Source organism: Mastigoproctus giganteus, chromosome 10, assembly GCF_048544385.1.
Source record: "Mastigoproctus giganteus isolate SK-2022 chromosome 10, ASM4854438v1, whole genome shotgun sequence".
In the NCBI taxonomy this organism is placed as follows: Eukaryota; Metazoa; Arthropoda; class Arachnida; order Uropygi; family Thelyphonidae; genus Mastigoproctus; species Mastigoproctus giganteus.
The window spans coordinates 137251391-137276773 of NC_143584.1; the positions used below are offsets into that span (position 1 = coordinate 137251391).

The 25383-nt window shown below is 34.6% G+C and overlaps 1 protein-coding gene across 2 annotated transcripts in view; it reads left to right on the forward strand.

Annotated features, from left to right (window-relative positions):
• Positions 1 to 25383, forward strand: part of LOC150079307 (general transcription factor 3C polypeptide 4-like) — a 201807-nt gene that overhangs the window by 160903 nt on the left and 15521 nt on the right. Inside the window, exon 13 of one of the 2 annotated variants that reach the window (XM_090382719.1) lies at positions 17278 to 17338. In XM_090382719.1, coding sequence (XP_090238845.1) covers positions 17278 to 17338 — 61 coding nt within the window. Of the gene's footprint in view, positions 1 to 3422; positions 3525 to 17277; positions 17339 to 25383 lie in introns of those variants that run through there. The other variant, XM_090382720.1, reaches the window with a different exon arrangement.

A 25383-nucleotide genomic window follows, 5' to 3' on the forward strand; every position in this document is an offset into this window, starting at 1 on the left:
TATAAACAATAATAATAAATAAATATTATGTTTGTGTATGTTGGATTAATAGGCATGTGGTTGGTATAATCCCATTTATATATTCCCATCATGGGTGCCGACACAATGGTGCAAGTGCACCACCTTTGGATTTCGAAGTATTACACAATTTTTAATATTTTCATTAATTTATTGAAACATTAGAACAATAGAAATTCTTTCTTTCAAAATACAAGTACTTTGTCCCACCGATCACGAAACATTGGCTTGGCTGTACATATAAATCTGGTCAAACTTGAGTTAATTAAGATATTGCATGCATTCAAAAAATTTATTCCCACATGCACCACCTTTCAAAATATCCTGCCAGCGACCACAATTCCCATTATATTCACATATTCAGTCTCATCACAAAAACTAGATAGAGGAAAACTGAAAACAGAGTTGGAATCAGAATCCAAATGTCTATCTAGTCCATATTTTTTTTCTGATGAAAAATACTTTTTCACCTATATAATCAAATTGAGGATATTACTTTCTCTTGTCTTTCTTACATGTATTTTTGGTGTAGAAAACAGTCATCCATTAAATCTAGAAGTGTTCACTTGCTGAGTGAGTGACCAACCCAAAGTTCCAATCAATATCCATAAAGCTAAAAAAAATCTTCACGATAAAACATTCTTATTTACTGTCCCGCTCTATTTGTATAGTTCATTATAGTCGTCACACCAGACTGACTCAACATTGCACCAGAAACCTGTATTAGTTTGGGTGTGCTTCGTAACCAAAGAACATAATTCCTGTCCCCTCTTGTCCTTCTGTCCTTTCTCTACACATTATACTCATCATATTGAAATTCTGTGTGAAATTCTGTATTGAAATTTTGCTGTAAGAGTAACACCATGGTTCTGATATGCCTGTATTATATCAGTATTTTATGACTTAAAACCAATGCTTCAAATATATTTGCTATATTCTTAGCTTTAGCGTATAAGGAAATATATGAATGCCTATTTGTGCTTTGCTGTGAGTATTGTTCCCAAACATTTATTAGTTTGTAGTTTTCTGCTCCATGAATATCCTTAAATTATATCCTCGAATCACATTGAAAATGTATATTATGATTTCTCTAATTTAGAATTAGTGTTTATTTTTATGAATAGAGTTCACAGTTTCTTTTTGTAATACTTACTTCAAATACAAATGATAGCACCATATGACCAAAGCAAGAATCACTTTTTCAGGAGTCTTTAGGGATTGCATATACTGATGTTCTCCTGTATTTTAAAATCAGAAATGGAAATAATTTTGTAATTATTGCCATTTTCCCCTAAGGAAAAATTATGCTATTTGCCATTTAAAGTATTCAAAACATCCTTAACAATAATAAACGACAAAAACAAATTTTTTTTTTTTTTTTTTTTTTGCATTTTTTTTAATTTCAGTTTTGGTAGAACACATTCCCAAGTATGTGTGGATATTGTTTATGTTGGATTTCTTTAATAGCAATTTATCTGTTAATATCTTTTAATTTAAGGGTTTGCGTAAGTTGTATTAGTTATTTCTACCTTATATGTGTTAATGCTTTACATATTTTTGCAAGAGTTTTTTTTTTTTTTTTTTTTTTGAGCTACCCTTTTCTCATGAAAAAATAATTCTAGAACATAAATATTTTCAATAGTGAGCACTATGTATCTGAATAAAACAAACAAGACATAAGTAAATAAAATAATTACATTTAGAACATATAAATGAAGCACAAAATTTAATTGTTTTTATTAATTTGGAAGAAACATTATAGGATGCTGCTTCCATGCATTCTGGCAGAAAGGTGAATCTATGTTAAAAGCTTTATAGTTTCCAATATCTTGAAGTTGGAAACTATATAAATTTAAGCAGTATGTATTTTATTTATAAATGATATTTGCATTTTTTATTTTTTTTCATAAACAAAGATCAACATTGAAACATCATATACTTCATTGATAATGTGTAATTCTTATAGATTTGAAGTATTATAAGTCAGCACATATAAAACTATCTTACCTGATGGGTTTACACACAGGGAGAGCCAATTTGCCACCTAAGTTGAGATATGTGTCCTTTATATGCACTGCTGGACAAATTAACAGTAACTCTATCAGTTTCAGCCCAGTTTTTGTATTGTTGGTTAAAAAAAAAAAAAAAAAATTTTTTTTTTTTTTTTAAAGCTGTGAATGTTATAAAATTAAATGTTCTGTTTTGTAATTATTGACAAAACTACATGAGTCATATGAGTTTACAATTAATATGATATTCATTGCATTCAAATGACAATGAATGCAATGATTATCATATTAATGAAGTTTTCCACCAGTGCGATGGTCTGGGGATGTTATTCAGCCAGTGGTGTGGGAAGATTGAAGTTCTTTGACATCAAATTAATCACTGTTGACATCACATGCCCATAATATACAAAGATCATTTCTTCTCAAGTAATACCCTCAGTGAGAGCTCTTCAATAATGGAGAATTTTCAAGATGAGCATACACTTTGCCATTGAGCAACATGTTAAAACATCTTGCCCTTTTAATTCATGACATTTGAACCCTATAGAAAATTTGTGTATGTTGTTTAAAAGGGGTGGGGGGTAATAAAAAACCATCATACAGAACACAAGTATGGTATGAAATTCCACAAGAAACATTAAAAACCTTGTGTACTTCATGCCCAAATGAAAAACTATTATAAATGTTTATTGGACATGGAAAATATCCATCCATCTGTTGTTGTGGAAGTGGATGGTTTGAATAAATTCAAGGAAGAATTAGACAAATTCTTGGAGGGCATTGATGAGTGAAGTGGGTGGGTTTTTTTTGGCTGATGCTACATAAGCTTGCTTTCTTGCATCATTTGCTGCTACTACTATTATTGCTACTAATAATAATATTGTCGATTTAGATGAATAATTAATCTCTTTGAAAACTCATTCATTGCTGTTATTTTATCCATTTGTAATATATGTCTGATTTTTTTTTTTTTTTACCATGTTCAAAATTGGTATTTTATTCAGTAACTGTCACCCTTAAGCCCTATCCACATGGAGGCAACAAGTGTGAACATTTTGACCTTGTAATAGGTTTCAGAAACAAAGTTGCTACTAGTTGTCTCTTGTTACTGGATGTTTCTAAATGTTGCCAAATGTTTCTTCTTGTTGTGCATTTCCCTCCTAAGCAGTAAACTTCAAAGAGAAAATGGCAACAAGCAATGACACGTGGGAACTGTCACTAAATGTTTCTCTAGTGTGGACAGTTACTTACCACTAGTCACGTCGTGTTAACTTTTGATTATTTTACATTCGATTGATAACATTGATACATTCTTGTGCTGTAGTAGATAGTCGAGTATTGTTTGTGTTCATCAATTTGACTGTGTTCTGAAGTTGTTTGTTATTTGGTTTTTAGGAGCATTAGCAACTAAGGCCATATTGCTCCGGGGATATGCGGTGGTCATTCCCTGACCTTTCCGCATCCTCCGTATTTGGTGATCACAGGCTCGAACCCCGGTCTAATCAAGAAGTGTGTGCTATGCACTGCTGCTCCTGCCCACCTGGCTACGGAGGCGCCCTGTTCTGAAGTACTACTTGGACAGATGATGCATAGGTAAACGGCGTTGTTTGAAGACAATGAAACACTCAAATTTACATTGGTATTATTCCGAACTGAAAATATGTACATAACGGACTCAAATGTTTTGTGGTATTTTCTTAACACTTCTTCAGTGATTGCAAAAAAAAAAAAAATGTTTTAGTAGAATTGAAAGTTTTAGTAAATTAAACTTTGATCAAAATTTAAAGAATTTTTCTTTTAAGGTTAATTTTATATACTGAATAACATTAATAGATAAACTTAGCTGTCTTTGCAATATCATTATCACAAAAGATCACTTTGGTCACAATAACTTGTTGATTTTTTCAATGATGAAACTACTGTGGTTTTCTTAGTCTCATTACCAGTGGGTTTAGTGAACTAGGTTGTAAGTGATTACCTCTTTTACTCTTGATTCCAAGGTTTAGTTGTGCCCTGAGGATATCTTTACTGTGGATATTGGCTTAATGGGTAATAGGGGATTTTGATACACTTAAGGATATGTGGTAACATTAAATAAATAAATAGAAAGAAAAAATATAAAAAATAAAAATGTTTAAATTAAAATAGAGTAGAATATGACAACTAAATTATATAATTTGAACACTATTGTTGAAAAATGTTACCAGTTAAGATCTGTTTCTACCAACAACTCTAGAAACAGAAGATCTTAACTGGTAAATTTTTTCAACAGTAGTATTCAGATTATATAATTTAGTTTTGTCATATTCTATTCTATTTTAATTTAAGTTTTTATTTTTTATATTTTTTCTTTCCATTTATTTCAAAATTCTATATTACCCATTAAGCCAATATCTGCATTAATAATACTCTCAGGGCACAAGTAAACTCTAGGATTGAGACTAAAATAGGTATCATAATTCACTAAACCTACTAGTAACAGGAGTAAGAAAACCATAGTATATATATATATAATTACAATAGTATGTAAGATAAGGATTTAAGATAAAGGATTTGAACAGTGCTTAAAGTACAGTATTGTTCAATAAAAGCTATACCATATAGCCCTAAAGCCAAATTAATATGCATTATAAAAGTATACCCCGGTATGCCATGAAGCCAAAAGACTTAGATAGCCTGAGCTAGTTTATTTAGTTATACCCTATAAATAAACAAATAATTAATAATAAAATAAATGCAAGTAAAATAAAATGAAATGATGATAATGAGCAAATTATTGATAATAGGATACATTGAATGGTATGTTTATGAGGGCTGGCACCATTCAATCTATCCAATCAATAATTGGTGAAGGCTATCTGTTTCTGTTTGTTATCTGCTAGTTTAGCTAGGTCCCAAATGATCTAAAATTATCCAAATGTTAAAATTTAGCAGCAAACTGGCAAAGTTGAAAACTTGCCAATTATTGATTGGATATATTGAATGTTGCTTAGCCCTAGTAAACATACCATTCAATGTATCCTGTTATCAATAATTTCCTCATTATCGTCATTTTAATTTACTTTAGTTGCATTTATTTTATTATTAATTATTTGTTTATTTATGGGTTATAACTAAATAAACTAGCTCAGGCTATCTAAGTCTTTTAGCCTAACAGCTCACTGGGTATACTTTTATTATGTATATTCTAAAATCTTATTTTCCTTTTTGGCCCAAAGAGCTAACTCTGTATGCATATTAATTTGGCCTTAGGACTATATGGTATAGCTTTTATTGAACAATATTGTACTTTAAGCACTGTTCAAATAATATATCTTAAATCCTTATCTTACATACTATTGTAATTATTTTACTCACTGATGTAACGTTTAATCAATAATTTGATGATCTGGGACTCTCTTCCTACTTTTCATACTCTTCCTGCTATTCTTTTCAAGCATTTTCATTTTTACCTTTTATTAAGTCTAAAAAAATATATATATATATGTATTTATATACTGTATTTCTTCGATTCTAAGATGCACTTTTTTTCCTCTATAAATGTCTCTAAAAACGGGGTGTATCTTAGAATCGATGGCGTCTTACAACTACAGTGTTTTTTTTTTCGAATTTTGTCGCACTTTGCACAGCACCACACATTTTGTTTTTATGTGGAAACCCCACCTCCAAGTTTGACCATTATCGCATTCTCCAATTCCATTGGAGAATAAAGAGGCATAGGTGGTTTGACGTGCTTTCGAAATGTGAAGCCACTGTTATTTCATTATAGTGGAGCTCACTCAGTGAAAACTAGGAAGTTTTGTTTGTATCTTCGAAAGTACGTAAGAAGTGGAGTTACTGTATTTCATTCATTTTGATCCCTTATTTGGACAAACGTTGAAATCATTATGCTGTTAGAGGCGTTTGTGAGACACTAAACACCCCAAGCATAAATGCAAGAATTCTGTTCATGATGCTTGGAAAGATATTCCTGTGGCTGTAGGGAGTGACGTATCAAAAATCAAGCGTAAAGTCAAAAATTTACGTTCACAATTTTATAGAATATTATTTTATTCTCAATTTATATGAATTTATTTCCAAACAAGATTCAACCATGTAAAGAAAAGAGACTCCAAAATGAGGTAAGACATTTATTTTGTGTTTTATTGACATTTTTTTATTACTTATTATAATTATAAATTGAGGTGGTTCGAAGAAGGGCACATAGGAAGAAATTGTGTTTTGAGAAAATATACTTAAAAATTTTTCTTTAGTTACATTTTTTTTATATCTTTATTAATATGGTAACAAATATTAATGCTTTAGATTTCAACTAATTATAATCGGTTTATTGAACTGTATATAGTAGGTACTTATAAAGAAACAGCTAAAATTTTGAAATTAAGAATTCAGTTTTAGGTGCCCTTTTCCCAAAGAATGAATTAAAAAGTAAAAAAAAATGTTATATAAGCATATTTTTACAATTTCTCACAAAAAGTGGTCTTCAAACAGTTCTCGAAGCATGAAATCCAAATACGTGTTCTCCTGAAAAAGTTGTTCCCCCATGTGCCCTTCTTTCATCATCCACTCAATTCATACTAATTTTAAATAGTATGTTTTTGTGCAGTTTTTTTTTTTTTTTTCAAAAAAACGAATGGACTTTCTCCTGTTATTTTTCTTCTCCAAGAACCGAGTATTTCTCCAGTATCTTTACAGCAGGCCCTCGTTATAACGCAGTTCGCTCTACGCCGATTCGCTATAACACTGTTTTTATATTATAACCTATATCTCACTCTAACGCTGTCACAACTCACTATAACGTTCTTTTACCAGCGTACAGATTGAATTTTTAGCCTATTTAACGAAAAGTTTCATCTGATGTAGTCGATAGCTTGAAAATTATTAGCAAAGTTTCCCATGCTCAGTGAAATTTTCTCCCATGCTAATTTAATTGCACTATGGTGACTTGTTACGTAGTTCCGAGATCAACATTTTAAAAAAATTATCAAGTATATTGCTTGTAATATTTGCTTTGGTGAAGCAAATATTACATCAATAGTTTACTCGAACATTTTATCATAATTAATGCAACGCTCTTACATTTTCAAAAATTAAATTAAATTATACGTTTTGAAGCAAATCGATTCCGTTCAATGACAAGTGGATGTGTGCAATAATTTAGGACTGGCAGATTCCACTGTAAGGACAATTATAAAAAATAAAGAATTAATTTTAGCAGCGGGAAAGACAGCTGTTCCACTGCAAGCAAATAGGCTGGCTATTATAATTGAAATGGAGAGACTTCTAAATAATTTTATTGAAGGTAAAATATCCAACGCACAATTCCGTTAAGTTAAATATTATTAAAGTAAAATCGATTAGCCTATATGATGATCTGAAGAAAGCTCACCTTTAAAAAATAAAATAAAATGTGAAACCATTTAAAGCTACTAAGCGCTGGTAAGATAGATTTAAAATCCAGGGAGAAGCCGCAAGTGCACATCAAGAAAGAGCCAAAAATTTCAAAAAAGAACTAAAAATTATTGAAGAGTGGTGTTAAACTTCTCAACAAGTTTTTAACATAGATGGAACAGGACTTTTTTGGAAACGAATGCCTAAAAGAACCTTCTTTTAGGCATATTGTAAGAAGAAAAAAAAAGAAGAAATATTGTAAGAAGAAAAAAAAAGAAGAAATATTGTAAGAAGAAAAAAAAAGAAGAAACATTGTAAGAAGATAAAAAAAACGTGTCATGCTTCAAAGCGGCGAAGGATCGGTTGACTTTATTGTTGGGTGGTAATGCTGCGGGGATTTTAAAGTAAATCCCCTTTTAGTTTACTAGGAAGACAGCCAAAGTACAACCCAAAATCGACCAAAGTTGCGAAAACTCAACAGCCCAGGGCCATCGGATTAATAAATTCATGATTTTAAGTTTAATTTTGTTATGTAATGTAGTTACTTACCACATAATTATATACATATGTAATGGAGAATATTTTATATGTACAAATTTTTAATATTAAATATTTTGACCGATATTTGTGCATCTTTTTGCTACCATTTATTATTGATTAGGAAATATCCTATGGCATAGATCACGATTCACAAATACATATGTTACATTACGATAATACGGCGCTCGCTTAGCGCTGATTCACTTAGCCCTCTATTTTTCCGGAACGAATTATCAGTGTTAAGCGGGGGTCACTTGTATCTTCAAAGTCACAACTACCCATGGGTGTATAATATTGTCTTGAGCTAGAACTTCCTTGTATCGTGACATGCTTGCCATCCATTACTGCTATACAATGCAGCAGAAAATTCCAGTTAGAATAAAATTCACTTCCCAGTGTTCTTCATTTGTAGGCAACTTTAAAGAAAATATATATATATATACACACAAACATATACACAGTGGATCCTGGTTATTTGGGGCAGCCGCTTATTTGGGGCCAATCTTAAAAAATAGAACCCAATCGAGAAAATAGCTTAATTGGGACAACATGCTGTTTAATCAGGGCAGGAGACCGCAGCACTGGAGATTACCCTACGATTGTCTCCAACCGTACCACTTGGTCGGATTTCTGGAGGTCATAACCATAAAACAATAAAAACAATTAGCAGTCACCTGTTTCTTGGGCTTTTCTGTTAGTGCAGTCTATCATAAACAGATAGTAAACTCGATCTTGTTGAATTTGCGATAATACCGACAGCTGGAATTCTATGGGTTATTATGGTGAAATGTGTTTACATTTCCAAGGAATCTTCAATCATATAAAAAAATTAATTTTCAGAATCTTCTCTTCATTCCTATTTTTAAAGCTTCATAACTTACTCCGTTCTCACTTGCGAGTATTGTGTTACTCGCAATTTGTGTGCGCCGTGTTCTTTGTTATTTATTGCTTATCTTTTTACTGTTTTAAATTTTAACCCCCACCCACAAATGTCAGTGAACAGAAATGTCAACTAGTTAGTACATACATATTACAGTACGTATTAATTATTCCGATTATCACATATCATTTAATTTTTTAATTGGTAAGGTAATAAAGGGTAAATTTGTGCTTAATATATCTTTACTTTTATAGCCTGTGGATAATATTCCTCCTATTTTCGCTAATTAGAATCACTGTTTAATAGAATTAAAATTCAATTCACAAATGTGATCACAATGACCAGCGCTTACTACACATCATATAGTGCACGGTACTTTACTATGGTGAGTCCATCATAACATGATTTGATTGTACAGTGAACCAGAGTCAGGGATAAGGGGGGGGGTGTCCATTGTATTTTAAGCTATTTACGTGAGACTTCGGATAATTGGGGCAGCCGCTTAATCGGGCCAAAATGCACTAGTCACGATGTGTCCCAAATAACCGGAATCAACTGTATGTATATATAATGTTAAGTGAAAGTAATTTTTAAATTAAAAAAAAAAAATTTTTTTTGGGCTTAATTATAACCTTCCAAGCCTGTAATAACTATCTCCCTTTGCCTCAAGAACACAGGACGAAAAATTGAATTTTCATTAAATGTGACAAAACTTAAAAAAGAAGTTTAGAAATAAGCCAACTTTAATATATGTACTACAATAGAGATTATTGAATTTTTTTTTTTTTTTTTTTTTTTTTATTGCAGGAGCCTTGGATTCCTGAGGCGATGAAATCGAAAGTGAAATTGAATCAATTTTAGAAAATGTGCTTCAGAATCTCCAAAGTAAAGACATGGCAAGCGAAATGTTTCCTCAGAATAATATGACAGATCAAACATGTGACGACCCTCCTATGCCATCAACCTCTAACAAAATCATACCTGTGGTCAGCCTGAAGAAAAGGACTCCATCTTTTCGAAGTCCTAGGGCAGGGATGAAGATGAGGAAAACTGATAACTATCTATCAACAATGAAAAATTAAAAGCAGCATATACTGTAATGAAAAGTATGTACAACGATAGGAGCAAGAGAAATGAATTTGATATTTTTGGAAAGTTTGTTTGCTGGCAAACTGAGAAACCTTACAACAGATTGCACTAGAAACACAGTTGAGCATATGATATCAAACATTTTGTGAGAAACCAGAAAATTACCAAAACCTGCATGAAATCTGGGAAAATATGACTGTCCTACACAAAATCATTCATGGTTAGGAACACCCATTTCTTCACTGTCCTCAGAGATGAGTGGATCACAACTCTATCCTTCCCAAGAACACTCATCTATAGAAACACCAATACCTTCACCGTCCCAGGAAATGAGAGGATCACAAAGCTATTCTATGCAACATCATTACGCCTAGGGCCACCACATACATTCCCTACTATCTGGATATTTCAGAACCCATTGCACACATTTTACGCTCGTTTCAGATATGCTGTGTGCAGCTTCCTGGTTGGAGACTTCCCACAGTGGTGTCCAGAGTTAAAGATTCTATTAATACCGGTGACACCAGCGGGGTCATATACAAGATTGAATGCCCGGAGTGTGGGGATTGTTATGTGGGAGAAACAAAGCGTAGATTACACGATCGCCTAGGTGAACATGATAGAGCCATCAAGACAGCGGATTATGGGAGCTCAACCATAGCTGAACATGCTTGGGAAATGGGACATGGTATTTCAGCCAAAGGACAATTCGTTGTCGACAGAGCTAGGGGTTTCTAGAACCGGAAGTGGCTAGAGAAGTTATGAATATGTTCATCTGGACGATATAGCATTAATAGGGATAAGGGTTGCTGCATTCATCTGTTTTTCGAATCCCTCATTTTAGGGAGGGATGAGCAGTTTAGAATGGTTCGTTCCCGAGCCAGTTCCAGTGTATGGGAAGTTAGTAATGCTCATGTGCCATAGTGGTGTCACTGACCTGCTGGGATAGAATTAGGTGTATATATATATATATTGTTGGATAGCCCATAACCATTTCAGCTGATGAAGGCAGCTGTTGCTGCCGAAAGCTCTTGTGTAGTGGTTTTAATCTTTTTATTATGTAACATACGTTTTTATTGTACTTTATTTTAATTGCAGTTTTGAATATACTTTTATATTTTATAGTTTATTTTATTGTAAATAAAGTTATATATGCAGTCTTGAGTCAGTGTTTAGTGGCATTAAAAATGAATTATCGAGTTCCTGACTCTGGAATCCTTTTTAATGACACTAGAGCAACACTTCTCCTTGTTCCTACATGTTTCATGTGTATGGAAATTTCTTTAAACATAGTATCAACATAAATATGGGACAGGGTAGTATCAACATTAAATATTCTTAAGCCCTGTCCACACAGAGGCAACATAAATATGTTGCCTCTGTATGGACAGGGCTTAAGAACATTAGCATTAGTTGAGGCATATGATGCAAGAAAGCAAGCTTATACAGCATCAGCCAAAAAAAAAAAAAAAAAAAAAAATCCTTCCCATTTCACCCATCCGGTCACTTAAAATTTTTATCTATTTCAGCCTTAAATTTATTTAAGCTATCACCTTTCACAACAAATATCGAAATCTGTTCCAGCAATCAACTACCCATTGGCTAAAGGCAAACTTCTGCACATCTATTCTTCGACTATCTTTCCTCAATTTGAATCAAGCTACTCATTCTAGCAACTCTATATCCTTCCTACAATGAGGCTTCCAGACCTGTATGCAGTACTCAAGGTGTAGCTTGACCATTGCTTTATACAAAAGGATAATCACCTCCTTGTCTCTGCTAGCAAAATTCCTATATATCATTGAGAAAACTCCATGACCTGCTCTGGCAGCCCATCTGCACTGCTCAGAGAACTTCATATCTGACTGCACAATTACCCTCAGGTCTTTATCATTCTCCACCTCCCTGAGTGCAGTACTTTGCATTTGTCAATGTTAAGCTTCAGTTGCCACTTCTCAGCCCATCTGCCTAACCTTTCTAGATCGTGTTGCAGTAGCATACTATCTTTACTGTCATTAACAACCTTTCCAACCTTTGTATCATCTGCAAACTTGGACATTAAGCCTGATATACCTTCATCAATATCATTGATAAATACACAAAACAACAATGGGCCCAGCACCAAACCCTGCAAATGCCTCATCATATCATCATAGACTCCATCATCAAATGCCTCATCATAGACTTCCTTACCCACTAAAAAGTTCCAGGTGTTTGCTAGATTTGCTGTTCTGGTGCTTATAGGTTTACCACCATCTAAAACTTGTTTTCTAAATGGATCAGTTTCCTCAAAGCACTCGTATATTCTCAGAATGGTGGTCTTATTTGGCACATGACAATTAGGGAAGTTTTCTGCAAGATGTCTTGCCTTGGCTGCATTGCATATAGAAAATTCATACATGAAATGCAATGCACAGTATCAAAATATTAATAATAAGCTCCAAACATAGTGCACTTGTCAGAAGAACTAATTGAAATCACCCATCAACAAGGCATGAGTGATTTCAGTAATCAGCAAGGCATCTGAAGTTACCCACATATCAGCAAGGCTCTCTATGAGATGTTGAGCATTGTGTGTAAACAGTTGAATGGAGCCAGCTATGCTAACTCTGTGTGTAGAAAGAATCGCTGGAACACAGAAATGGCTGTAACTTGGAAACAAGGAAATCAGACGTATGTTTACGTGAACTTTTTTATTGTTTTTATGTTCTAAGTACATCCCATTCTAAGTATATTCGTACTGCTAACACTGCGTTTATGATAAAGATAGTCTTTTTATCACCTCTCCTCACCATCCTAACATCCGTTTTTTTGTATCTTTTTAATAAAAAACCAGCAAATTTTTGTCTAATTTCATTCTTCATCATTATTTAACAAATTGACCATCAGGAGTGTTTGTTAGTCTGTATTGAATAAAATATATGAAATGGGAAAAATGATATTTAACATATTAAAGATTATAAGTTTTATTTTGTGTTAGTTATGTCCTAACATTAAACTTTTTTTTTTTTTTTTTTTTTTTTGTTCAAGTTCAAGTGCATAGAAGGAAATACAAAAATAGATGTAGCATTTCAGAGTGAAGATGACAGTTTCCAGGACTGTTTGTAAAAATAAATAAAATACATTTCTGGAAACTAACTCTCAGTCCCTCTCCATTTATCTTATAATTCAAACCAGTAACTATTATATTCCCAAGTTGTCCAAAATTATTACTTTTATTTACTTTATTATTTGTTTACTACTTTTGTTACTTAAAAAAAAAAAAGGAATTTGTTTTATGATTAAGATGTTTTATTTTTACAATGCATGTAATTGTCTAAAAATGGAGTTCTGTGATAAATTAAAGGGCCTGCTTAGGTTAAAATTTTTAAAAAAAGTACATAATTTATTTTAGGATGAAGATATTTTATGTTTATAATGTATACTAGGGGGCTTTGTTCCCTGCTCGCTGCGCTCGCTTCTTTTGATAAAATAAAATAAAATACTTACAGAAGCTTTCGACACTGTATCTCTTTTCCTCTGCTATGAATACATAAATACATTGCATATGGAAATCAAGCGTGGTACTGCGTGGTCAACGGTCATGTTAGATAAACATAGCGCCTGACCACGCTTAAACAGACGCTTGTTTTACCACAGTAAAACAAGCTTCTGTTACATATTACCATGTAATCTGCATCTCTCTTCTCCCATTGGCTGAATAAATATCACTAGGAGGAAAATTATTTTAATGTATAAAAAGATAATAGTATTAACCAGAAAAAAATAAAATATTGAAAAATCTCTGATATTTATATTATAAGCTACTAAATTCGAATATATAATAAGTTAAGATGTTATTAGTGTTTTATTTACATATTTTGTCTATACAGCTGCAGTTATGAATATATTTATTTATTCATTTACTACTTTGTTTCTTCCATCCTTTTGTTCTAGAATGCAGTAAGCATTCTAGGTGCAATAAGCATTCTAGAACAAAAAATAGTTCAGTGAGAAATATTGATATCCAGCCATATTGTAGGCTTTACATCTTAGTGTGCTAAAATCAGCTTGCACAACCACCTAATAGTTAAAAATTATTATTTGCAATACAAAAATTGTATTTTAATTTTAAAATAGGTATAGTATTGTTGATCAAGAAAAAAATTAACAAGAAGCATGCAAATGCAGCCCTTTATAAATTGCTAAATATTGCAGATGTAAAAATGGCAATGTGAATTTCTGGCTTTCCTTAAATCAGAGGTTGGCAGCTATGTATATCATTTATTAACCCCGGGGGCTCACATCTGGTGAGTATGGGCTTGGCACACCCAGGGTCCTGAGCTGGATATCATCCTTCTTCTCTTTCTTGGTGATTCCCTTCTACTTTTCTCTCTCTCTCTCTCTCTCTCAGGGTAACTCGGGAGCTTTTTTTTTTTTCCTGGTGCAGCATAAGCCTCAGGCTTCCTTGCATCATATGGCTATTAATAATAATAATAATAATAATAATAAGTAAACACTGTTCATATGTTACAAATAACAGCAGATAACAGTAATCCTAAACCATCAAATTCTGCAATAAAATTCATATCAAAAATTACATTTAAAACAATGAACACAGCTTTCATATTTATTAGGTACCCTGGACTTTTTCCTGGAGTTTATTTGTGTAATACCAACACAGCCAGTTGAATATACTAAGTTAAATACACATACATTATACACTTAGATTATACATTATGGTGAGGTGTGATCAAAAAGATCAGGTACTGAACTAATATTTGGGAAAGGATAAAGCTTAAAGCATTAGGATGGATCTCCTTCAACACTGTATACACTGATTCCAGTGCTAATGGTAGCATTCCCAATAGACTTCTTTTGGAATTGCTCCTCAGTTTCATTCTGAATCATTTTCTCAGTTGCTGCAAATCTGTAACCTTTCAAAGGGGGCTTTGAGCATGGGAAACAAAAAAAAAAAAATCACAGGGAGCTAAATGTGATGACATTAATTCAAATTAATAATGCACTGTGAGTCAAAAAATGCATTAAGCATCATCTTCACATTTGATTAGCCTTTGTTTCCAGATAATAGCAATACACCCATGATTCATCGCCAGTAATGATGGAAGAAACAAAGTGCAGGTTAGCAGTAGCATGTTGGCAAAGGTCCTGACATGTGAGAATTTGCTGCACCCTGTGATCATCAGTGGAAGTGCAAGACACAAACTTGGATAAATATCATTTTAACTAGTAACTTTGCCGATAGTTAAACATACTTCATGAACACAAATGACTGAATCATTGGGTTTCGAAGTTGAAGGCTGACGAGAGTGAGGATTATTTTTAATGAATAAGCAGTTCACTTTAAACTTTGAAAAACCACCTGAAAATCTTCAAATGACATGTAGCATCTTCTCTGAAAGCTGTTTTAAACATCTTGTGGGTTTCTGTTGTACTTTTCCCTAATTCGAAACAAAATTTGATGCAAATTCTCTGCTTAGTAAAATCGTTCATTTTAAGATATGATGAAACATGTGCCACTTCGGACTTGACTACAGATAAATAGATAATTCATGCATTATTATGTCAATGAGCCATCAAACATATTGAGACAAGTCACAACTCACTACAACACAACAATTTCAAAATGCAAAGTCAGTCCCAAACTTTTTAATGATGCCTTATAGAATGACATCTACACCTTCACATAGGCAAAAGCCAAATAAAATTAAAGCTTGCACTGTGAATTATAGCATTCTCAAACAGCATCAATACCCAATGTGACAATGATTTCTACAACTGATTCAGACACCTAGGTGTATCCTGATATTTAATGGAATGTTGCAAAGTGAAAACTCTTTTCCATTTTGCATTAATTCACTGTTCACTTTGATAAATTTACAATAGTCAGCCTACACTGTTGACTTCAGATGACCTCTGTTGACCTCTAAGAAAACTTAGAGCTTATTACACTGGTATTCACTGGTTATTTTCTATTGAGTATCTGCCAAAAAAATATTTGTAAAGACGCTATTGGCAGGAACAATGGATTCATTGGCCATCGGTTTTCATCAGACGTTTGACTGCTGTGACCTGAAGAAATATCAACTTTCTACCCTTTATTGCTGCTTCCAGCTTCTGTTTCCTTCTAAGACCTATTTATCTGTATTGAACATTATTATTTATTCAAAATGAGTAGTTATCTACATGTGTTATGAAGTTATTAACAAAAAAGCATAAGATATAAGATTCTTCCCTTTAACAGCATAATACACTGGTAGAAGAAGTAGCACAGTTTAATTATATTATTGTAACTGAATTTTTTTTTTTTTTCCTTTTCTTTTCATTTGTTTGATATTGTTTACCATTTTCTTGCCACTTGCCACTATATACTCCAGACACTGGTTTATTTTGAAATTAATGATTATTATCCCTTTTTTAAAAATAGTAATAATTAAGTGCATTCATATTACTATATTAGTATGCAATGAAAATCAGGAATATTAAGATAGGTATATATAAAACGTAATCAAAAAAAAGTTCAGCTTTTCAAGCCAGAAAGAGTCTAGCATTTCTGGAGCCCCTGTTTAATGTTCTCCTTTAATTATGCTATACTTCCCATAATCTTCAAAAATTTATGAAATCTCTGCCCTTACAGTGCAAATTTTAGTTTCAAGGTCAAGGAGAAATCATCTAAAGAATATGATTTTGAATAACATGATCTTGGCCAGAAATTGTTGCACATCAAGTTCAAGTAGATCTTCTCAAGTGTTAAAATCAGGTGTTTTATTGACATTAATGAGAGTATGTACATCAAGGATTTGTTCTAAAGATTCAAACTGTCAGCCACCATTTTTACAAAGAAGCTCCACAGCAGGTAATGGAAGATTATGAAGATGTCTGAAAATTGGCATGCTGGAGACTGCATCAAAACAAGAATGCTCATATTTAGTCTTAATGAGTGAATTTGTGGCCGACAATGTTATAACTATAGTCTGTCATTACTGTATTGTTCAGATCTAGCTCACTACAATTTCCTTTTGCTTCCAAAACTAAACTTTTGCACACTAGGGACAGTAATTTCATTACATTTCAGTGATTTAGGGAAAAAGCACAGGACACACTGAAGGAGATTATAAAACAGAAGCACTGGAATTTTTTGAACAGTGGCAGACTTGCTAGACTTAACAATATCAAGTCTTAGTGAGAGTGCTTTGTGGGTGATATGGAATACCCAGTGGGTGACTATTTTTTTAAATAAAACCGTCACTTGCTGGCTATTTGATTAGAAACTTTTTGATCACTGCATATATATATGTACAACTTTTGGAGCAGGTGTGACAGCTAATTTGTTCACTGTATTTGGAATAGGTTCCTGTTAAAAGCTGTGTTGATTAATTCAGACAGTGCCGATCAAGATGTTACTAATATGGTATGTTTTTGTTGGCTTTATTTTTTAAAAAATATATAAAGAGAACAAGTAAATTTTATTGTATGTCTGCATAAATGAATATTCCCATGTAATCACTCTGTCATCCACCAAACTCATTCCATTTTTCCAATTTCCTGCAAATATATAAAAAAATGCTACATGTAAAATTTTTATAAGAAATTTTTTAAAAAAGCAACTTTTTTGTTCTGCTTGTATAGTAGTAATTACCATTGAGAAAATGTGAATATATTCTAGGCCAAAAATTATTATGACATTGTTTAACTCCTTATTCCAGTTCCTTATTGTAATCACATCTATGTGATTACAATAAGGAACAACAATAATAAAGCCACTTTCAGTTCTCATACTATTATGTGGTTTTATGCATAATTCTAGACTTCAGGTGATATAGTGGATTATATTTCCCATCTATGGACAAATTCAATGGAAATGTTTGATGAAACTCATGCAGTTGCTCTTGACATTTTCAAAGGCTTTTGATCGTGTTTGGCATAAGAGTTCTAAATAAGCTTCCATCTTATGGTTTACCAAATGTTTCTTACAATTGGGTATCCAGTTTTCTCTCTGACTGCTCACTGTGAGTGATGGTAGATGGCTCTCTGTCTTCTAATTTCACTAATGCTGGTATTCCTCAAGGTTCAGTTCTTTTATATTAATGACTTTCTTCCATTAACTGGAAATGCTATCCATAGTTTTGCTGATGATAGCATATTGCATTCAACCTTCCAATTTGAGAAACCCAGGTAATTCTCCAGTGGAGCAAAGATAACTAGTTGATTTCAATCCTAAAACTCAGTCCTATCTTATATCTCACAAAAAGGATTCTTTTGTTCCTATACTTATCTTTGATGGCACTCAGATTTCTAAACAAAATTGCATATCTCTATTAGGGATTACCCTGACTTTTAATCTCTCTTGGCATAAGCACATCACAAATAATGCTGCTTCTGCTGTATAGCAAAATGAGAATTAGTTTATTGTTATCATGAATTAATGAATTATTGTAAGATGAAGTAACATGTTTTTAGTTTCTCAAAGTTCATATTTTATATATGTTATTGGGAAAACATACACCAAAATTTGTTTGCATAATCAGCAAAACATACTTGACCATTCCTTTTATGCATATTAGAATCACCTGAGCCAGATGTATATATATATATATGCAGAGGAATATAGATAACTCAGCCAAACAGTAATAAATGTACAGAGTATGATAATCAGCACACACACATAACAGAATGCCCCATTATGGAGAATTATGGGAAAGATTAGAATAATATTTAATAATATTGAGTCACATGCTATGATATAAAGAGGGAAAACAAAACTGAGTTGAAGTGCACTGCTGGCTTAATAATATGATAATCAACTTCTTGTACATACAGATAAGAATGTCTTTTTATGGTGTATTTTGATTATATTGACATAAAGTGAGATTTGTTGTGAGGACATGTGCCTAGTAACTGTTAGCGTCATATGGATGACTGCTTGCTTCCTTCATTGGCATAGTTAGAAATAGTAGTAGTAATGATGGTGGTGGTGGTAGTAGTTATGGAGGCATGTGATGCAAGAAAGTAAGCAATATAGTATATGCTAGAAGTATAGTAAATAAATTTGATGAATTTGAAGTGCTGATCAAGACATCAAAGGCAGATATTGTTGGGATATCAGAGACATAGTGTCACATAGATATAAGCAGTACAGAATTAGAATTTGGGGAGTACAATGTGTACAGAAAGGATAGACATGGTAGGAAGGGAGTAGGGATTATGCTGTTAGTTAAGAAACACATAAAATCTAAAGAAGTGCATCCAGTTGATATGGGTGGACAGTGCAATGTTGAGTCAGTTTGGTGTGACGTAAGAACTGGGAAAGGGAAAATGAGATTAGGAGTGTGTTATTGGCCTAATGACTCTGATAAGCACAACAAACAGTTGTGCAGAGAAATAGTGGGCCGGCCAGTAAATCATAATGTATTGTAATGGTGGTGGGGAGGAAGTTTAACTTTCCAGATATTGACTGGAACTTGAGTTAGTTACCAGCACCCCAGCAAGACTTTTGTGGATTTATCGGAGGATTGTTTTCTACAACAACATGTCCAAGGGGCAACCAAAGGGAGTAATACTCTTGATCTGATTATCAGCAGTGATTATTCATGAATTAGGAATTTGCAGATAAAAGAACCACTGCGTGACAGTGATCACAGTGTACTGATGTGGGATTTACTTAAAGATGTAACTACCATCAAGGGTAAAGGGAAGAGTTTTCGTAAAGTGACTGCAGTGTTCTCAGACAGTTTTTAAATTCTATACAGTGGCTTCAACTGATGATGTTTAAAACAGCAAATTCTAAATGGGAAGCCTTCACTTGTGAATTAATTACTTATCTTGTGAATTCATTTTGGAAGTTACTAGAAGGTGACACAGAAGCCTCTGGTAGATATAAGCTAGTCTGTAATCAAACCAACAAAGGAGGTTAGGCAAGCGAAGGCTGATTAGAAGAAATCCTTGGCAAAGGATGCAAAGAAAAACAACAATGTGCTATAGGCCTAATAACTCTGATGAGTATAATAAGGAACTGTACAGGGAAATAGAGTGGGCCAGTAAATCAGAGAGTCTTATAATGGGAGATTTTAATTTCCCAGATATTGACTGGAATTTGGGGGCTGGTTACTCACACACTAGCAGGGCTTTTGTGGATTTATTGGATGATTGTTTTCTACATCAGCATGTTCGGGAGGCAACTAGAGGGAGTAATACTCTTGATTTGATTATCAGCAGTGATTCTTCATGCATTAAGAATCTGCAGATAAACGAACCACTAGGTGGCAGTGATCACAGTGTGCTGAAGTGGGATTTACTCAAAGAGGTAACTACCATTAGGGGTAAAGGGAAGGGTTATTGCTTCCGTAAAGGCGACTACGATGGACTGAGACAGTATTTAAATTCTATACAGTGGGACCAACTGATGATGTTACCAACAGCAAATGCAAAATGGGAAGCATTCAAAGAACTTATCTTGGAGGCTACTAGGCTTTACATACCAACTAAGAAATATTGTTCAAGGTTTAGGCCAAAATGGATGTCAGATGAACTAATGAGGCATATGGCAGAGAAGAAAAATGCATGGGATACTTACAAATTAACACATGACACAGAAGCCTATGGATACAAGTTGATATGCAACCAAGTTACAAAGGAGGTTAGGCAGGCAAAGGCAGATTACGAGAAATCCTTGGCAAGGGATGCAAAGAAAAACAGCAAAGAGTTCTTTACTTATGTTAACTCTAGAAGGAAGGGGATGAATCAGATTGGTCCACTTGATATTGATGGGTCAACTGTTGATGATCCTGCTCAGGTAGCTAACAAACTAAATGAATATTTTGCATCGACATTCACACATGAAGAGTTATTCAGCAAGGGGAATGCCAGAGGTGTATTCAACTCTAGCAGTAAGCTACAGAATCTTGAAATAACTGGGAGTAAAGTGGAGGAGAAACTGTTGAAGATAAACACAAGAAAGGCACCCGGGGTGGATGGGATCTATCCGGTTATATTAAAGGAGGCAGCAAAGGAAGTAAGCAAACCCTTAGCCATAATTATGAGAGCTTCCTTGGACTCAGGGGAGGTACCCATAGACTGGAAATGTGCAAATGTGACCCCAATTCACAAAGGAGGATCAAAGGCTGACACAAGTAATTATAGACCTGTGAGCTTAACTTCTGTTCCAGGAAAATTAATGGAGGCATTGGTTAAAGAAGCACTGCAGGATCATTTAGACAAGACTTCAGTTATAGCTCAGACACAGCATGGTTTTGTTAAGGGGAAGTCTTGCCTGACCAACTTGATTGGATATTATGATGCAGTCACAAAAGAACTGGATGCAGGGAATAACTTTGATATTATATACTTGGATCTTAGAAAGGCTTTTGATACTGTTGCACATGGAAGACTGCTACACAAATTGGAGCAGTGTGACATTGGAGGCAAATTGCTGCTATGGATAAAGGGGTGGTTGAGGGGGAGAAGACAGAGAGTGGTAATCAATGGACACTGCTCATCGTGGACTAATGTTATTAGTGGAGTCCCTCAGGGCTCAGTGTTGGGTCCATTATTGTTTTCTGTATTTATAAATGATATTGATGATGGTATATCAAGCTTAATGTCCACGTTTGCAGATGATACAAAGGTTGGCAGGGTTGTCAAGGACACTACTGACACTATGCTGCTGCAACAGGATCTGGAAAGGTTGAGCAGATGGGCTGAGAGGTGGCAAATGAAGTTTAACATTGACAAATGTAAAGTACTACACATGGGAAACAGCAACCGCAGAGCAACGTATCAACTCTGTGGTACTACACTGACAGTGGTAGAGAATGAAAGGGACTTGGGGGTGGTTGTGCAGGCAGATATGAAGTTCTCTGAGCAGTGCAGACGGGCTGCAAGAGTAGCTCATGGAGTATTGTCAATGATATACAGGAATTTTTCCAGCAGGGATAAGGAGGTGATTATTCCATTGTATAAGGCAATGGTCAGGCCACACCTAGAGTACTGTATACAGGTCTGGAGGCCTCATTTCAAGAAGGATGTAGAGCTGCTGGAACGAGTACAGAGAAGGGCAACAAGATTAGTGAATGGAACAAAGGGGTGCTCTTACGAAGAAAGGCTTAAGTTTTGCAAATTACAGTGTCTGGAGACTAGGCACCAGCGAGGTGATCTGATAGAGGTGTATAAAGCCTTGAATGGTTTAAGCATGCTCAATGCTGATGGGATTCTTCCTCTAGCTCAGAAAAATCACCTGAGAGGGCATAAATTCAAATTGAGGAAAGACAGATGTAGGATAGACGTGAGGAAATTTGCCTTTAGCCAGCGGGTGGTTGGTTGGTGGAACAGACTTCCATCCCTTGTGGTGGAGGTTGATAGCCTAAATAAGTTTAAGGCTCAGCTGGACAGGTATTTGGAACGAACAGAGGGGTGAAGTGGAAGTGGGGGGTTTTTTTTTGGCTGATGCTGCATAAGCTTGCTTTCTTGCATCAAATGCCTCTACTAATGCTAATGCTAACAAAGACTTCTTTTCTTATGTAAACTCTAGAAGGAAGGGGATAAATGAGATTGATCCATTTGATGGTGGTTCGACTGTTAATGATCCTGCTCAGATAGCTGACAAACTGAATGAGTATTTTGCATCTACATTCACACATGAGGGATTCTGTAAGGAAAGGGAGGACAGAAGTTTACTTAATTCTAACAATGAGCTAAATGATTTTGTAATAACAGAAAGCAAAGTGGAGGAGAAATTGTTGAAGTTAAACATAAAAAAAGGCACCTGGGGCAGATGGAATTTATTCAGTTATATTGAAGGAGATAGCAAGGGAAGTTAGCAAACCATTAGCCATAATTATTGAGAGCATCCTGGGACTCAGGGGAAGTCCCCACGGACTAGAGATGTGCAAGTGTACCCCCAAGTTACAAAGGAGGATCAAAGGTTGACACAAATAATTATAGACCTGTTAGTTTAACTTCTGCTCCAGGGAAAATAATGGAGTCACTGGTTAAAGAAGTGACGATGGATCACCTAGACAAGACTGCAGTAATAGTTCAAACAGCATGGGGTTTTTTAAGGGGAGTATTGTCTGACCAATTTGATTGGATACTATGATGTGGTCACAAAGAAACTGGATGCAAAAAATAATTTTGATATCATATACTTGGATTTCAGGAAAGATTTTGATACTGTTGCACATGGAAGACTGCTTTACAAATTGGGGTGGTATGGCATTAAGGGCAAGTTGCTGCAATGGATAAAGGAATGGTTGAGTGGGAGACAGCAGAGAGCGGTAATAAATGGACTCTGCTCTACATGGAGTAATTTAGGGTTCAGTGCTGGGCCCATTATTGTTTTGTGTATTTATCAGTGATATCGATGAAGGTATATCAGGCTTAAAGTGCAAGTTTGCAGATGATACAGAGGTTGGCAGGGTTGTTAATAACAGTAAAGACAGTATGCTACTGCAACAGCTTCTAGAAATGTTAGGCAGATGGGCTGAGAAGTGGCAACTAAAGTTTAACATTGACAAATGCAAAGTACTGCATATGGGTGGTAGTAGTAATATACCAACTGTGTGGTACTGCACTCCCGGAGGTGGAGAATGAAAAAAGACCTGGGGGGTAATTGTGCAGTCAGATATGAAGTTCTCTGAGCAGTGCAGATGGGCTTCCAGAGCAGGTCATGGAGTTTTGTCAATGATATATAGGAATTTTGCTAGCAGAGACAAGGGGGTGATTATCCCCTTGTATAAGGCAATAGTCAGGCTACACCTTGAGTACTATATACAGGTCTGGAGGCCTCATTTTAGGAAGGATGTAGAGTTGCTAGAACGAGTACAGAGAAGGACAACAAGATTGGTGAGAGGAAGAAAGGCTTAAGTTCTGCAAGTTGCAGCATCTGGAGACTAGGCACCTGCGAGGTGGTCTGACTGAGGTGTATAAGGAATTGAATGGTTTGAGCAGGCTCAATGCTGATGGGATACTTCCGCTTGCTCAGTTTAAGAACCTGAGAGGGCATAGATTCAAATTGAGGAAAGACAGTTGTAGAATAGATGTGCAGAAGTTTTCCTTTAACCAGCGGGTAGTTGATTGCTGGAACAGACTTCCATCTGTTGTTGTGGAAGTTGATAGCTTAAATAAATTGAAGGCTGAACTAGTCAAGCATTTGGAGTGACTGGAAGGGTAAAATGGGAATGTTTTTTTTTTTTTTGGCTGATGCTATATGAGCTTGCTTTCTTGCATCTTATGCCTCAACTAAAGCTAAGTAATGTAGCATCAGCCAAAAAAAAACCCAATTTCACACATCCATTCCTTCTAAAAGTTTGTCCAGATCCTCCTCCAAGGAACTGGATAGATGAAAGTTTGTTCCAGCAGTTAACGACCCGCTGGCTATAGGCAAATTTCCACACATCTATTCTACAACTGTCTTTCCTCGATTTGAATTTATGCCCCCTTAGGTTTGTAATCTGAGCAAGTGGAAGAATCTCATCAGAATTCAGAGTGCTCAACCCATTCAAGGCCTTATACACCTCAATCAGATAACCTCACAGGTGCCTGGTCTCCAGAAGTTGCAATTTGCAGAACTTAATCCTTTCTTGGTAAGAGGACCCCTTCGTTACCCTCACCAATTTTATTGCCCTTCTCTGTACACACTCGAGCAACTCTATATCCTTCGTAAAATGAGGTCTGCAGATCTCCACACCATATGGATGATGTACAGGTTGGTACGTCATCCATTCAGTGGAGATTCTAAGGGACACAAATGCTAAATGAATCAGTATTCTTGACTTGATCATAACTTAAAGATTCATCCAAAATTGAAAATCTTCATATTAGGCAACTTAAAACAGTAACTGTATATTCAATTAGGCAAAGGCAAATCTCAAAAAGTAAAATTTAGTTTTGTACTGGAGCATTCATTTTGTTAATAGTTATGGTTGCATATCTATTCTCTGTGCTTTTGTTTTCTTGCAACCTTAGTGCCTCTTTGTTCTTTTAATGAAAACTTTGCAGCTGGTATAAATGGCAAATACTGTCTTTTCTGTTCCAGCTAGAGATTCTGCTGATAATATCATTTATCAGTCAAGACAGCAAGTATTGATTTTTTATGCATATCTAATGTTCCTAATAAGTTATGTTCCTTAAGCTAAGAATTATGTTTTGGTATGGAAGATATCCAAGGAAAATATGTTTGTGAAGCCTTAGTTGCTAATGCTCCTAAAAACCAAACAACAAACAAGCACATATGAAGAATGTCTTAAAAGAGGTGAACTGCAAAGTTTGACAATTAGACATCTAAAAAAGATCAAATTGAGATGTATGTGGCACTGAAGGGATTAAGGAACATCTCTCTCTCTCACACACACACACTCACACTCACTCACTCACTCACTCACTCACTCACTCAGAGAGACATGAACCAAAGGACACAAACATAAAATCTTGGGAAACAACAGAAGATGGATCTCACAAACT